This window comes from Stylophora pistillata, chromosome 2 (assembly GCF_964205215.1).
Source record: "Stylophora pistillata chromosome 2, jaStyPist1.2, whole genome shotgun sequence".
In the NCBI taxonomy this organism is placed as follows: domain Eukaryota; kingdom Metazoa; phylum Cnidaria; class Anthozoa; order Scleractinia; family Pocilloporidae; genus Stylophora; species Stylophora pistillata.
This window is the reverse complement of record NC_142520.1, coordinates 37,851,244-37,867,377: the sequence shown is the minus strand read 5'-3', so window position 1 is coordinate 37,867,377 and position 16,134 is coordinate 37,851,244. Positions and strand designations below refer to the sequence as shown.

Here is a 16,134-nt window from a genome sequence, read left to right as displayed (position 1 = left end):
CCCGAACCGCGCGATTTGCTCGCGCGAGAACGTTTCCCTCCTACCTCACGTACTAAGCAAAATTTTGTCTCCAAACTTACTCCATAGTTTGGAGATCAATAAACAAATCAGAATCCGTCGTTTGCGCATATATTTTCATGGCCTTAGGAGTACTAGAGGGTCATTAGTCTGTGCGTTCATACTAAAATGATCAAATTTGAAAATATGGCGTCTGCCCGGCCGACCTTCAAAATTTTCCAGTGGCATTTTTCGTTCCTTTGCCATCGAGTTAGACCTTGGGGAACTGAGAATATAAAGTAGCAATGCTGTAGAATACTCTCCTTGGCAAATAATGGATTTCAAGGTCTTAAAGGTGACAGAATAAGCTCTCGAGTCGACAGCACGATTCTCTGAAGCGATGCGAATTGTAGGACGTAGACTGGAAACCGAACTTTCGGACTTCAAGCAGGGCCTAGCGACAATTTGACGATTCCATGGCCCGGTAAATATTATGTTCGAGAAACAACGTGTTTATAAAGTATAGTTTGATAGAAGACTTTGCCTTAAATCGCAGTTTTTCAGAATTTTCAACAGAACGCTACGCAATTTTCTGGCCGTGAAGTCAAGTAATCAACGATCGAAGCAGATGAAATTTACTGCGTGGGCTTTGTACATTAGAGAAATTCGTACGTTTTTTTGCTTTTTGCTTATAATCAGCAAATGAAGAACTGTTGTGAATAAAAATGTCTTCCCGAAATATTTCTTGGTCATTTTCGTCGTGCTTCCTATTGACAGATTCCATGAAACTTGAGATCTCTCCACTCACGCACAAATTCGCATATTCCTTTTAAAATATAACACGCGTGCCTATTTGGCACACCTACGAAACCATTTAGCAATGTTCACCTTTCATCTTCATTTTTGAGTTAATACGTACCTATCACTTCATTTCCTTTCTTTGTTTTTTTTTTTCTTTTTCGAACATAATAATCATTTTCCTGTACATATACATTCAAAAATAGAAGCATTGACGCCACCAAAGAAATATACGCTGCATGAGACATAGTGTATTGAGAGATTTGGCAAAACTTTAATTCACGGATGAAAAACGTATAGTTTTAAACTCTTTCAAGATTATCATTGGCTTCTTTTTCACCCCACCACTATTCTTAGCAACAAAGATTGCCATTTCATTTGTCTATTACTCGCCAAAAGCTTTCAAATGCACTTAAAAGCCTAAAATTGAAAAAAAGTTTACAGGAATTGACCAATCAAGCGCGCTAGCGACTGCCATTCTTCACATAATATCTACAACTCGCTCTTGCGCATGCGCGCAATTCATGAGTTAAAAATTATTTAAGCATGCTAGTTGTACTACGCGGGCGTCGTAAACGAGAGAAATTTGTTAGTTTTCCGCTTCCAAGAATAAGATTTAGCGCTCCTTGGGAAAAGCTTTGGTCTTGAAATATCTCATGACCTCAGCTCAACCAACTCTCATACCACCCTTGTGCTCTGCAGACTTCCTGCAGCGTGTATACGTTTCACGATATACACGCGCCAAGCACTAAAAAATTCTTGATTTTACATTGTGATTTTTATTTTGTTTTTCTTCTTTTTGTTTTTCTCATTATCGATATAAATTAAACTTGTTTGAGATAAAACGTGTCCATAGAAAAATAATATTCAAAAACCCTTAGAAACCGCCATTGAACTTTAAAATCATCCTGTCCCTTCATTGTGCGTCGATTTTAATTGAATTGCCAAAAATGTTCCAAGAAAGAGTTGTTAAATATAACTAAATTCAATATGTTCATGTTTAGACATCCATGTCATCTATCTCTAAGCCACCCGTCAAGTGAGAAGTTTTGATGTTCCCACTCATTCGCAGCCAGTATTCCTTTTGCATTATTGGAAACATAATTGCTCTGCCTGCATTTCAACAACTTTCTCTACGTTTTTATTAGCTTTGAAAAAACCCACTCATCGGGCTCCCAAAAATTGCGTAATATATAACACAGGAAGGGTGCTGTAAAGAAAACAGTATTCCTCGAATGCCGAGTTCCAAAAATTACTAGAAATTCGTTTTGGTATCTGTTTAACACCTGTCGGCAACATGTTTCCGATGTCAACTAGATATTACACCAGCGAATAATCACGTATCCAAAGAGAGCTTCTTATTCCACAGGAGCATGTAAAAACAACAAAAAAGGGAAGGAAATTTTTCCAATTTAGAAAAAAAAAATTTCCACCTAGTTAAGATATCAATATTTATTTCCCTAAGTGCGAGGCCAAGTTAGGCTCTTACTTGAGTTCGTGCAAGCACCAGACAAGCAAAAGGAATTTGCGAAAATATAGTCATTAATTTTGAATGACCTCGATAGAACTTTATGGATTCAAATGAGTGTCTCAAAAGAATTCGAGGCTATAAGCTGTAAAATAGATGACCAATTAAGTAATTGCGGATATTGTTTAGTTATAACTAAAAAACTTTGCAAACACACTTTCATATATTGTGAAAAAGGATCTAAAATAATTTTGAATGAACAAAAGATACCAGCGCATTAAAATGGATGACGAGTTTCACTAGCCATTTTGTTAGTGAGGCCTCTATGCACGAGACTTTCAGTCTTCGAAAATTTGCGTTTCCTTTTTGTATTTGGTATCTTGTTTAGCTGGAAAATGAAGAGCAGAAAAATAAAGGTTTCTTATCAACAAACGCAAGCTTTAATACATACCATCTTGGCAGGACTGAAATTTTCTGAGGGGAAGCACTACTGAGACAAGGAACAAGTGGAGAAAAACTCTCATGTCCGCACAAAACCAGCTAAAAAGAAATACTTTCGATGTTTTGGAGCTATTGAGCACACCAAGAACTTTATAACAGCAGTTTGTTGACTGAGATGTAACTCCAATTTAAGGCTTCACTTCCCAGAAACGCGTTCGCCAATCACATTTGGCCGTGATATGTGAAAGATGTTACGCTGTTCTGAAACAGTTAATTTGATTAGTTTTCTCCTCAGGCAGTAATTTCCATCGTTCGCCCTCTATCCTTTAGGACTCTTCTTGCACCTGTTTCAGTGATTAGAAGTAGCATCAAACGAGAAAAGAAATTAGTAGTTAAACTCTGCGAAAATGCAAGCACATAAGAAATCTTATTTTCTTTTTTTTTTAAGATTCAAGTTAATATCTCTGTGGCATTTTGACCAAGTTTCTTAAAAAATGTAGAACACAATTTTAGAGATCATGCAACACCTTTTCTACGGAGTTTTATGTTTTTTTCAGAAAGTCAAAACATCTTAAAAGGAGGCTGTTGTCAGCATTTGCCGTCTTGTTACCGTAGTTGCAGTTAAAATAGTCAAAAGAAAAAACATTATCAATAATGAATTTCTTGTTCCTGTTTGTTTCTTGAGGATACATATAACAATTATTTTTTTTAGTCGTGAAACGATTTAGAATTTATCTGTTAATGTCCCCAGTTTTCGTAGTAGTATGAGTGTTTCGAGTGTTACTTTGAGAAAACAAGAAATATATTTACTTTCTTAAATTTGCCATCAGCCATAAGAAAGAAGAAATTGAAGGACTCGGTAATGATGGAAGGAATCGCACACACCCTGTGGAGCAGAATGATGATAAGAAATAACACGTTTTTGATCCTCACAATACACGCACAGACATTAGTACCATAATAAAGTAAGTATCAGCTTAGATAAATTATTTACTTTACACAAATCAAACCTATACACGGGTTTCTACTTGTATTTCATTCAGTTTTCTAATGATTTGGTATCATTAGTAGGTTATAAACCACTTCGTGGACACGAGTTAACACATCAAAGTAATTAACTTAAACAAAGAAAGACGTACAAATAACTTAAAAAGGTGTCTGCATTCTTAAAATATGCATGATAACTGAGAAACTCTGCACGTCTTAAGGGAACTCCGTGCCATCTAGGTTTGAAAAGAAAAAGAGAAATGCCTGCTTTGCGAAATCATCCAAAATCGAAGAAGGCTTTCGTACATCGTTAGAACTTTGGAAGACTTTGATTTGAAAGCTATCGTTTAAAGTTATCGGTTTTCTTTTCTTTTTTTTTTTTTTTTTTTTTAAAGTGAAATAATAGAGCTGGTGTATCAAATTTGTCTCCAAAGGGTAAAGATCACAGTACGGTACCACAACGTCAGTTATTCTTTTCTTTTTCACTTAAATTATAACCGTAGCGGAAGAGTATAAACTATTTTATTAAAAACTAGATCATTGAATAATGCAATTTAAGACTTTTCATTGGCTTAGCTATTATGGTATATCAACCAATATACCATAATCTAAAACTATGGCAAGCGTATGTGTCAGCTTAAAATTAAAAGGGAGCTAAAAATTTAATAAAATTCAATAGAATTTAATAATTTAATTCAATATTTTAATAAAACAATTATTCCACTCGCGTCGTTGGCTATCTATCATCTCATATCCAACGCGTGCTCGTGGAATATTTGTTAATGATTAAAAAAGCGTGGTGTTATTAAAAAATTTCCTTTTTCAAATATGTTTGTAGCCACAGCAGACAATGTTAGTCGTTTTGTTGAAAGGCAACTACACATTTCTGCATGGTTCTCGATATTATATGGTGATGTTTATTTCTTATCATAGTAGTTACGCAGCAAGACGTTTTTGAATCTTGCTTGCAATAATTCTTTAAAAACAAAAACAACCCTTCTTATTTTCATAACAATGAAAACTAAAATCGTGCTCACCCTTAAGGAATAATGAAAAAATTAGCACGCAACGAAGGAGGATATCCTCTCTTGCAAGAGATTTTTCTTTATAGCCCCCGTCCTCACAAACATCAAAAAGAATTGATTATCGGCTCTTATTGGCCTTTAACTTTAAACATGTCGAGGCTAGCTCTGCTCTGTCCAGATGTCCTTAAACAGTTATGGATGATGTGCTGACATACTGTAATATAGAATGCCACAGAGATTACTTTTATTGCTTCACTCATCCATATCTGGAGGTAAAAGTAACATCGTGACAATTTCATAGAAGTAAGCCCTTCTAAAAAAAAAAAAAACAAAACCGAGCAAACAAAAAATATCTTGCTGAAATGTATACCCATGTAACACGCATAACTATAAAACTAATTAATACCCCCATCTTATTCAGTTGGATTAACGCCTGCTTTTTAATAATGGAGTACTCGAAAAATCTGCATTTTTTATGAATGTAACAGGCGAAACATCATGACGACTGTGACGTGTGCGACTAAAGTTTTTTGAAGTTTAGCAGAATGATAAGGTGGTGCCAACGAGCAAAGAACGAACCAAACTCTAGATCTACACCAAGTCCAAACGAAAACTGTCAAAAATAGTATGCCATTCCGCATTTTTATAACTATCTGTAAAACAAGGGAAATGTGATGCTAAACTTTAAGGGTCCGTGAGAGGTCTGACGGGTTCACGGTCAATTCGTCATCACAACAAACTCGCCACCACAAAACTTGCCTGCACTCAAAGTGAAATCGCCACCCATGGCGATTTGACTAAATACGTTATGTGTGAAACTTACATCAAATAAAAGCTAAGACATGGTATATGTAGAGCGAAGTTTGCTCAATAAACTTTGGCGTCCTTACTTTGTTTGGTAAACCCTTAGTTTTAATGAATTATCGAACGCGACCGTCAGAGGGAACATCGCTGACATGCGACTTATTACTCTAATTCATTCTAAGTTTGATCCGTTTGCCCTTCAGGGACTCCTAGAGGACGCTAAGTCGCTTTCTGCAAAATATTTCCGTGTTTGCATATAGTCTTAATATCGCATCATAAAATTAAACGATCAATAAACTTCAAGATCTAACCTTTTGTTTAACATAAGTCATTAGCTTTGACTGCGAATCATGATCATAAGAACGAAACTCGTGTTAAACCTCACGTCGACATTCTTTGTGCTTGAAACAAAGGGTTTACCAAACAAAGAAAGGACGCCAAAATCGGTTGAGTAAACCTCGCTGTATTTATACGCGCTTTTAATTTTGCAATATACTTCGACTTCTTAGCATTTATATGTTGTAAGTTGCATGTACGGTTTTATTCCTATCGGCAGAAATCACTTATTTCACTGGGTGAATATCACCCTGGTTTCGCTGTTCGCTAACTGATCACAATCTCTCGTGATATCAACATGTTTTGCTTCTTTTACTGTTCCATTACTGAGACGCTACATTTACCAAAAGGCTCTGCTCGTGTGGCCGGGATTCGTTTTGTGGTCATTTGACGGAGGCCGTACAAGAGACGGTTCTTTCAGAACCACCACAAAAATCGCAATGGTGGAGGAAGTAAAGTAAAGACGTTTTCTGTCTGCAGAACAGAACCAAACACAAAATTGAAGAATATAGGGTAAAAGTTTCTAAAGAAACTGTGATACTGCGTCGGTGGGCGTAACAAGGTAATTAGGTTATATCAACTAGGTTCAAATTGTAAATTGGCCACCGTAACGAGTTAAAAAGCTAACGTTTCGAGCGTTACCCCTTCGTCAGAGGGAATGACGAAGGGCTAGCGCTCGAAACGTCAGCTTTTTAAATCGTTACGGTGGCTAATTTACAACATCAACCTAGTTAATATAACCAAATTAAAATACAAGAATAATCCAGGAACTTGCACGCAAAAGAGTATGAAAGCGAGGTGAGGAGAACTCTCTCTCTCTACATTCAATAAGTGTGAGGTAAATGTGTGACAATTTGTCTTTTCAATGGGAGAACTTTTGGAAGGAAACCGAAGTTGTCGAGGCAAAAAAAAATAAAAGGTTCTGCCATCTGGCCTTTAAATAACAACAGCCTAAACATAATAGGACCGAGTACCCAAGAAAGACAGAGCCAGGCGAAAAAAAAATTAAAGGTCTTACCTTCAGATAACAAAAGCCCAAATAGGATTGTCTATCCGACAGAGACAGACATTTTTAGGCATCATCATTTTTAAGAGGCGAGATTTATTAAGCATCATCAAATAGCTCTAAATGGAATTCGTCGGGCATACAACCTTATTTTAATATCAAAATGGTCAGGCCAACGAGTAGAATTTCTTTACCGCGAAGTAATATATAGTTAGAGCTTACAAAGAGTACATTGTGCGAGAGGGTCCTATTTTTAGGAACAATTTTTAACGCGCAAGCCGCACGGATCCTCGCGCCTGGAAATCAGTATTTTCATTGTAAACTTTGGTTAATTTTACGTTCGAATATAAACGCCTCTCCTTCACTTGGTAATGAAGTCCTCTCGCTTTACATTGACAAGCCTATGGACCATTTTGCGCTTTCCTGACGAGAATTGTTTTTTTTCTCGAGCAAAGTTCGTCATGAGGATTCAACTTTGACCTGTAATGGGCAACCGATCAATCTCGAGGGGACACTAAAAACGATTTAAGTTATATTTAAAGTTCATATTCCACAGTGGTTCCTGATAAGTCCAGTAATTCTCTTTAATAAGATATTAACGTAAAATATACAAACAAAACTAGCAGTGTTAACAATACTTATGTTATTTATGTTGACCTATGTGCAACCCAAAATCAACTTGAAAAAACTAACGTTACCTTTAATGTATGCTCTAATGGTATATTTTCTAACAGTGATATTCCAGATCAACCCAGCTTGAAAGATCATCGTTTTTATAACAAACTACTGTTCTAAATTACAGTTGCATCAGGTTTTAAGTATTCCCAAACTATGCAAAGTTTTATCCCGATTCCTCTGGCCTACATCTTGTAAGGTTCATTTTCATAAAGATTTGATGTGAATTAAATCTAAATTCTCATGTAGGCGATTTGACAATTAGCTACTAATCATATTAATTAAAATACTTATAGATCGTAGGATTTCTAATTCTATTTCCATGCTATTAAATGGTATATTGCTAAAAGAAACATCAGGTTTTAGGAGGTTCGTATTTTTTCTCCTTTGTTTGTTTGTTCGTTTGTAAGTTATTTTTATTTTTTTTATTGTTTTATTTGACATTATTTATAATTGCCAACCTAGAGTTATTCCGGCAAAAGTTATAGTTTAACTTAGTTTGAAATTCAGAGTTGTTCTCGGCTTTCGTTTCTTGCGTTATTTCTATTTCAAAGATAATCATAACAATTGATTCCAGACGAAATGGTGCAAACCCTTTCAAAATACATATTCCTTAGCATATGTAGCACCATTCTTTCCTTTTCATGATGGGAATTTCACATGTCATCTGATGGTTACATCTTAATTCATTAATTATTACCAAGTGCTTCAAAAAGCAGATCTTAGGTAATAAATGAACGTTAAGGGTAACCGTTTTTCTCATAACAAAGATCATCTATTATTTGTGGAGTCAAGCTACCCAATATAAATTGCGATTCTATCAATGCTTAAGTGCTTGTCTTCAACAGGCAATGACGTTGAATAGTTACCTGTTGCTACTGTTGTGGCATAGTGAGTTGCTATTGGTATGTTTTAGAGCGCTCTTGTCGTTCTACATTGATGCTCCAAGATGAAGTTGCTCCGCCACAGGTCTGATTTGTTGTTGGTTGGGCTGACTAGTCTGCCTTTTAATGGTGGAACTGAGAATTTACTCTATAACCCCCCTTTAAGTTGCAGGTATCCATACTTCAGGAATCTCGATTGCTCTGTATCTACTGATATTGTTTGAATAAACTATCAACTTACCGGAAAATTGCGAAAAATTCACACCGATAGTAACTAATCATTATGCAGAATGAATAAACGACAGAGACTAAACACAACTTTCAGAACAGCTCTATAATACCTTTTCACTTTACGTTTATCATGTGTAACTGTTTCATTATAATGCAGCGAAAGGTGTGTAGTGGTTAGATTGTTAAACAAAAATAAATTATTTTTTTTGGTAATTTTTATTTTCCTACAGTAAACTGTGTTTTTTTCTAATAGAAATCTTAAATGTATTACTTAAACACATATATTTCAACTCTCAAATAAGGCCAGATATTGTATGAGACAGGATGAAACCGAACGTATCTGGATTTGAAGTCAGTTCTAAGTGAATGCCTAATGATGCTTGTTTGATCTGAGTTTCCTTCAAACACCTGCGATAAAGCAAACCGAGAAAAAACAAAAAAGAGAAACTGAACACCTTGTGGTAGTCCACCAATTCTACATTCCATTTAAGTAAGGAGGTGCTGGTAGACGAGAGAAGGGAGGGAGGGGGCATCCGACTTGGTCTCAACAGCTCACATCTTTAACACAACTTTGTGCTCTTTTTTTGCTGCAGCCTCAATTTTCCAAACGGAGTAAAATTCCTGTCACTTTTCTTTTTTGATCGCTCGTTCAATACTCACCCTCCTACACCCATAGGAAATGTTAAAGATGACACGATTTCCTTAGCCTTATATCTGCTTACAAATTATCCGTATTCACCACAAGCTCTTTGATTTTTATTAAAAATGTCAAATGTAGTCCTTTCCGAACCTCCTAAACATATGGTCCATTTTCCTTTAAAATCAGGTAATGCTATCTTTTTTAAAGCGTTGAACAGATGACTATTTTGTTTCTTGAACTTTGCAATATATATAATTCTGTTTCACTGGTCACGAGATTTTCGGTCCCACCATAAAGTCAGTAAGCATACTTCTGAATAATAACATTTCACACTCTTGCATAATATCACGATAAGTGAAAATACTGCTTGCTGTCATTCTGGCATCTGGAATTATATTACTGTCTGCCACGCCAACAGGCCCACAATGCTTTCCCTTTCCACCTGGAATATTATGATATAGTTAGTATACACTTTGGGCAAGGATATCATTTTTCTCTCGAATGTGATGGGTCACAGTAAAAGACATTAAGTACCTGTAGAATTGTGTCCGTTTCCAGTATATCCGGACCTACAAGTACAAACGTAAAATCCGTTGGTGTTCGTGCAGGTAGCATTCACGTGACAAGAGGGATCCCCTTTACATTCGTCAATATCTGAGACACCATAAATATATTTTGCACTCTTTTATTTTATTTTTGTCACCTTAAAATGAATGAAGACTCTCAGTCGCACGATGCTATTAATCATTACAAAGCATAAAACAAAGGTTTCTCCTTTTTGTGTTTTACGAATTAGATATTGTAAACAAACATTTCAGCACAAATATCTCTTAACCCTCCAATATGATGGCTCTGAAACAAGCAAAATGTAGCCGGATCATTGTGACTTCTTGCATAAACATGCAAGGAGTAGTGATGCAAGATGTAGCGCTTAATAGGATTAATAGTTCCTGCTAAAGATGCTTCGTTTAATGCTAAGGCTTCTCTGATATTGAGTGCGAGCGAAGTCGTATTTCTGATTCATTATTCGCTCGCCTGATGGTAGCTCAAACTTACCTTGGCATGACTGTCCATCTCCGATGTATCCTTCCCTGCAGGTGCAGTTGTGGGAACCGTTAGTGTTGGTACAGTTCGCATTGACGTCACAGAGATGGTCTCCATTATTGCACTCATCGATATCTGGAAGCAAAACACCCCAAAACACCAAACAAACAAACAAATTAACGCACAAATTTATATCATTGAAAAGTATATCAGCTGTAACGTAAAAAAAAAAAAATAGGCGACTTCCGTGAGTGTCGTAAAAATGTTAGATAGAGAAGTGTCCACATAACTAATCATATTCAACTCATAGATGGAACAGCATTAAAAAATCCAAGGAATAACAGCTACTAAGGTGATAGTTGTTATGTAGAGTCGGATCTGATGTTAATTTGAATTACCTGGGTATGATTGCCCATCTCCAATGAACCCTTTCTTACAGGTGCAGTTACGAGAGCCCTTAATGTTGGTACAATTGGCTTTCATATCACAAACATAGCTTCCATTGCTGCACTCATCGATATCTGGAAGCAGTAGGAATGTCAACGTAACTTTTTGGATACATAAATAAAGTGGATGACCAGGAATCAAGTTAAGCAACCCGGTTTTTTTTTGTTTTGATTTGTGTTCTGTTTTTCAAAATCTCCATTGCCTTCGGGCGAAACGAATTAAGTATTGTACCTCGAGACCACTGTAGGTTTTCATTTTACCTGAGCATGGGTGTCCATCTCCAGTAAATCCATCTTCGCAGGTGCAACTACAAGACCCAACACTATTGGAGCAATTTGCAGTTTCGTCACAGAGGTTATTGCTGCCTTTGCATTCATCGACATCTAATTAGAAAGTTGTCGAAAGAAAACATTACACGGAGAAAGCATTTAAACAAAAAGGAAGGTTTAAGGTCCTGGAACCAAACTTTGTATAAACTTATTCTGCTCTTAGTTTACTGACCAAGTTCAAATCAGAATAACAATGCATCAGCTATTAAAATGTTTCATTTACAAGTCAGGAACAAAACCTAAGAGTTCCTGACGGCTCCTTAAACTTAAACGGGTCAGGAGTGATATATTTTCTAATTCTCTAGTAACGCGGCTGAATAGCGCGGCATTATAGTCAACGGGTCATGTTGGAAAATTCTGGTCATGATTTGATTGCAATGTGACTAACTTCACTTGTACAGTTTTGTCCATTTCCAGCATATCCAGGTTGAAATTTACATTCGTAGTTCTTACCCACTAGTAATCATCTAGTCTGCCCTCTACCAGTTGAGATTTTTCACCACTAATACAACGATTTGTGTCATTAAGATTTTTTATCACGCAATGTTTATTTAATTGACATGTGTTATTGTCGGCATTGTCTTCAGGCCTACACCCGTCGCTATTTTCTTTAAGGCATGCTGGTAAAACAAGTCTTGCTAAGATGATAGTACTTTCCTCTCTAATATGAGGGGTTTAAAAAAGGAAGGAATCTAGTACCCGTATAGCTGCGTCCATTTTCTGTAAATCCGTGGTGACAAGTACAAGTATACAATCTGTTGTTCGTATATTTCAGCACAAAGATTTTTTTTTTAAATCTATCAACACAACAGCTTTGAAACAAGCCAGACGAACATCATGGTAACTTTACGAAAACATGCATGGGTAATGCTGTATAATGATATGAGACGATATACCAAAAAAACAAAAAATCCTAAAGCAGTTATTCGGAAAGCATCCACTAGATCATTTTTAAAGATACCTGAACATGAGTGTCCATCGCCAGTGTATCCCACTTTACGTGTGAAGATGTAAGAACCATAAGTGTTCGTACAGTCTGCATTCACGACGCAGACGCTGATTTTATATTTACATTCATCCATATCTAGAGTATAGAAAGAGAAGAAGTGACTAAGTTGGAGTAACTTACGAGAGGCATCCACCATAGAACTTGTCCAAACAAAATATTACGATAGTGATATTAATGATAGTACATGTATAATTTAGAAAACTTTCATTATACTGTCGATGATAACTATTCATAAACTACAATAACTCAAACAAAACTTATGGGACCTACCTTCGTTAACCATATCACAGTAAATAAGTACTGCCTTCCCTTTCCTAGTTGGATCCAGCCAATACTTTCCGTCCATGGTGTATTTACCTTCGCTTGCTTTTATTTCTTGACAAGTCAGCACCGGTAATTCAAGGATAGAGCCTAAGGGAGCTGCAGTAAAGGCAGATATTTAAGTTTCTTTATATTATAAGTTCTTTCAGGTGAGAAGGAACTGTATCGGCCGAGGATAGAGAATAATTCAAGAAATACAAACCAAACACAGAGATAAAATTTTGATTTCATACCTATGCCGTTCAGTCTTCTAATGTAAAACCATCCTGGGACTGAAACAAAATTATCTGGTCTCGCCTCCCTGGTGCGGTTAGTTAGTTCACACATTTGGTGTTTTCGATTGTAGTTATAGCCTTGGCACGTGATCTCTTGTCCACATTTGACATTGCAGAGGTGAGGAGCCGCCACTGACCATCTTTTGAAGACAGAGCGCTTGAGAACTCTTCTGGGTTACTTGTTTCTTCCATGAGAGTTGCTCAGATTTTCAACTTACCAATAACGTTACTAAGATCCCCATCGTGTGATATGCTACTGAACTATAGAACAGAATTTTTGAACAAAGTGTTACTTAAAATGAGAAAATCAAGAAATTGTGCGGTCCTAATTTCTCGTCGTAAAGATTTTTTTCTTTTAACTGTAGTCGGTGGATGGTTTAATTTCTTGAATCTCGTACCTCCTGGAGATTCTTTGTGCTTATTCATGGGCGACCTTTGCTCAACAGTCTTTATATTCTTATTTTGTTTTCCTAAGCTAAGTCCTGTATGATTTCGAGAAAAAAAAATTGTTGTTGTGAAGCCAAGGAGATCGAATTTGCAAGCAAGGTCATTCAGCTTGGGTCTCAAGGTCCTTTCGGCAAGATGAAAGTTTCTCACTTGGATGTCGGTGGACACGTGACAACAGTTTGAAGCTTGGTGAAAGCACATCTAGACCTAGCCTGCTTGGTAACTTGACCCTCAGCTACTATGGAATGAAAACCATTTCACCAGTTTTGAGTGTTAGCTCCAAACCTTTTAAATGGTGGACAAGTGGTTGGCATTTTTGTTCCAGCAGCTCCTTGGAAATGATACCAACCATCAGAGATTTATCTATCGCACTTTTGTGACCAGGTCGTTTTTATGTGGTTTTACGGTCCCTTCTGGTTATACTTGAATAGCCTAAACATTAGTTAGCGTCATCTAAACAAAAATAACAAAAAAATATTTGATAAAGCTTTCTGTTGGAATTCATGCATTTTCAACCATTCACAAGTTTATTTTAAAAAATCTGAGGACGATTTGGCCATTTTGTATAAATTTAAACAGGGAGAAAAGCAATTAATTATTTTGTCTCGTTCAAGGAAAAGTAAAAACAAAAGCATCCTATACGGATAACAACTAGTTCAATATCATTTCAGTGTGTTGAGGCTATTGGAATGCCATGATGGTAACTAGCGGGCTTTTTATTCGCTTGTGGTGAAGCGCTCGTGAAAGAAAATTTGCTCGAACTGTGATTTCTCGCCGCTTTTCAAATACTACCTCCTTTCAATAATTTGCTAAGATTGTTTTTCCCTTTTTGTTTTCGGCTCGTTCGTGATCAGAGTTTTGTTTCGTTAGGGAACTCTAACTTTGCATCGTCCACAGGTTATTACGGCTAGTCAGCTTGTAATCCATGGTCGAGGCTTGTTATGTTGAAGCAAAAGTAAAATTGTTGAGTTCGTTTAAAGACTGATTTCTCTCGTTGTTACGAGGGTTTTCCATGTCCGACCCGGACAGTGTGTGTCAATTTCCAATATTACATTTGGTCAACTGGTTTCGAAAGCTGACGAATAAGAGCTGATGACTGATCTAGACTTTTTACGAAACAGTAAATGGTACTTCGAGCTTTCAATCGATCGTCAAAATTAGGCATCTAGTGGGTCATACCGATGATCTGATGATGACTTGGGCGAGATCTCGCCCGATTATCGGTTTATGTGACTTACCTTGTTTTCCGTGCGATCCTGGTTCTCCTCTGATACCACGTGACCCTTTTCTTCCCAGGGCTCCACGGGGTCCTCTTCTCCGACGGAATCCTTTAGGTCCTTGCATTCCCGGCGGTCCCAGCGCACATATTTGTTCTTTCGGTGGACAGAATGATAGTTGGCGCAGTGAGTGTAAGGTTTTATTTATTTCATTTCTGACTGTCACCATGATAATTTGATCTGGTTTGGATCTAGAATCCACTGAAGATCGGCGAACTCTGTCGATGCGAGCTGACGAGGGAAAAAAAGATGGTGACTTGATATCGTCGTTATTTCCCATTTAGAAAAAAAAAAAGCCATTGTTGATCAATGTGAAAATTGTGGCTATCGCAGATCGATGAGCATTAATTGCATGTTTGAATTTTTAGCGATCAACCTTAACGTGTTTAATGTCACAGACCTTGAATTGTACTTTTTGCTAACAAAATTACTTCCAGACTTTGATATTTAAGCTTATTTTCGGCATTTTGCCGATGGATATGCTTCCAACAGTATAACGAATACATCGATGGTGATAAATCCCGATATCAGAGTTGTAACTTTTTGTATATACCACAAAATCACGCGAATGGCGCTTTTAGCGCGCCCTGATAGGCTGGTACGGAAGGGCTAGGTAAGTGCTTTTGCCCGTCAAGAGTTTAATTTCCAAGCATTTCGGTAAATATATAGAGACAGAATAAATTTTTCTTTTTATTTCTGTGAGGTGTATTCTATAACAGTTGTGCACCTCTACTTCGGTGAATAATTGTCAAATATGAATTTTAATGACCGCGCGAAAATTGGTTCCTGTCAGAGAACGGTCACCAATTTTAATAGAATTTACCTGATTGCCCCTTTAGCTCTGTAGCAATCTAATTATTCCATTTCTCTCCCCTCGTTGGAAGGCAATTTTCTATAATCGAAATAATCGGGATATATCAACAAAGTTGAAATGGTAGATTGGCTACCGTAACGATTACAAAAGCTGACGTTTCGAGCGTTAGCTTTTGTAATCCTTGCAGTGGCCAATTTACCATTTCAACTTTGTTGATATATCCAGATTATTTCGTTACTCCCACCGACGCAGCCCCAAACAGTTTCTTTCGAAACTATCAGCCTTTATTCATTTCTGTAATCGATCCCGACTTTTATACTTTTTTTGTCTTATTTGCGACGGCTGACTTCCCCACTCCTCCCTCCCATCCTCCCTGAAAACTGGGTGATCCCCTAAAAAAAATTATCTGACCTTCTTGGCCTTTAATAATGTTGTTCACCAATGCTTATCGACAAAGGATCAAACTTTTTGACATCTTTGTTACTTCCTTCAAGATGCTGCATGTTTAAAAACAACCATTTAATGCAGTTTAAAATTTTTTTTCAGGAAATTAACCTCCTGACACTCCATTATCTTATGTCTAGTACACAACTAATCACTTCAGCACGCGAGGAAACATTTGTAGAAATAAAAACATATTCTACAGTTCAGAGATCTTTGAAAGAGAGATAAAACGAAGCAAACTGTAAATTTTTCTTCTCTTTTCAAGTGTTACCTTTTCTTTTGTCTTCCTCACCATATACCAAGCCAATTGCTTGTTAAAACATTAATGATAAATGATTAAGAATCAAGGAGTAATATAGAAGATTAATCCATGTGTCATATTACCAGTCACGACAGTTCGTTGAAAAATCAGCTAAAAATGAAAACGAAAAGTCT

At 36.7% G+C, this 16,134-nt stretch overlaps 1 protein-coding gene across 1 annotated transcript; it reads right to left on the bottom strand.

Moving 5' to 3' along the window:
• Positions 1-12,740: 12,740 nt before the first annotated feature.
• LOC148739358 (uncharacterized) lies at positions 12,741-15,344 on the bottom strand. Its single transcript, XM_088751261.1, has 2 exons — positions 14,403-15,344; positions 12,741-13,617 (listed from the first exon to the last, which is right to left on the bottom strand). The coding sequence occupies exons 1-2, from the start codon at positions 14,719-14,721 to the stop codon at positions 13,604-13,606; spliced, it is 333 nt and encodes a 110-aa protein (XP_088607387.1). The 5' UTR covers positions 14,722-15,344; the 3' UTR covers positions 12,741-13,603.
• Between the last annotated feature and the right edge of the window lie 790 nt (positions 15,345-16,134).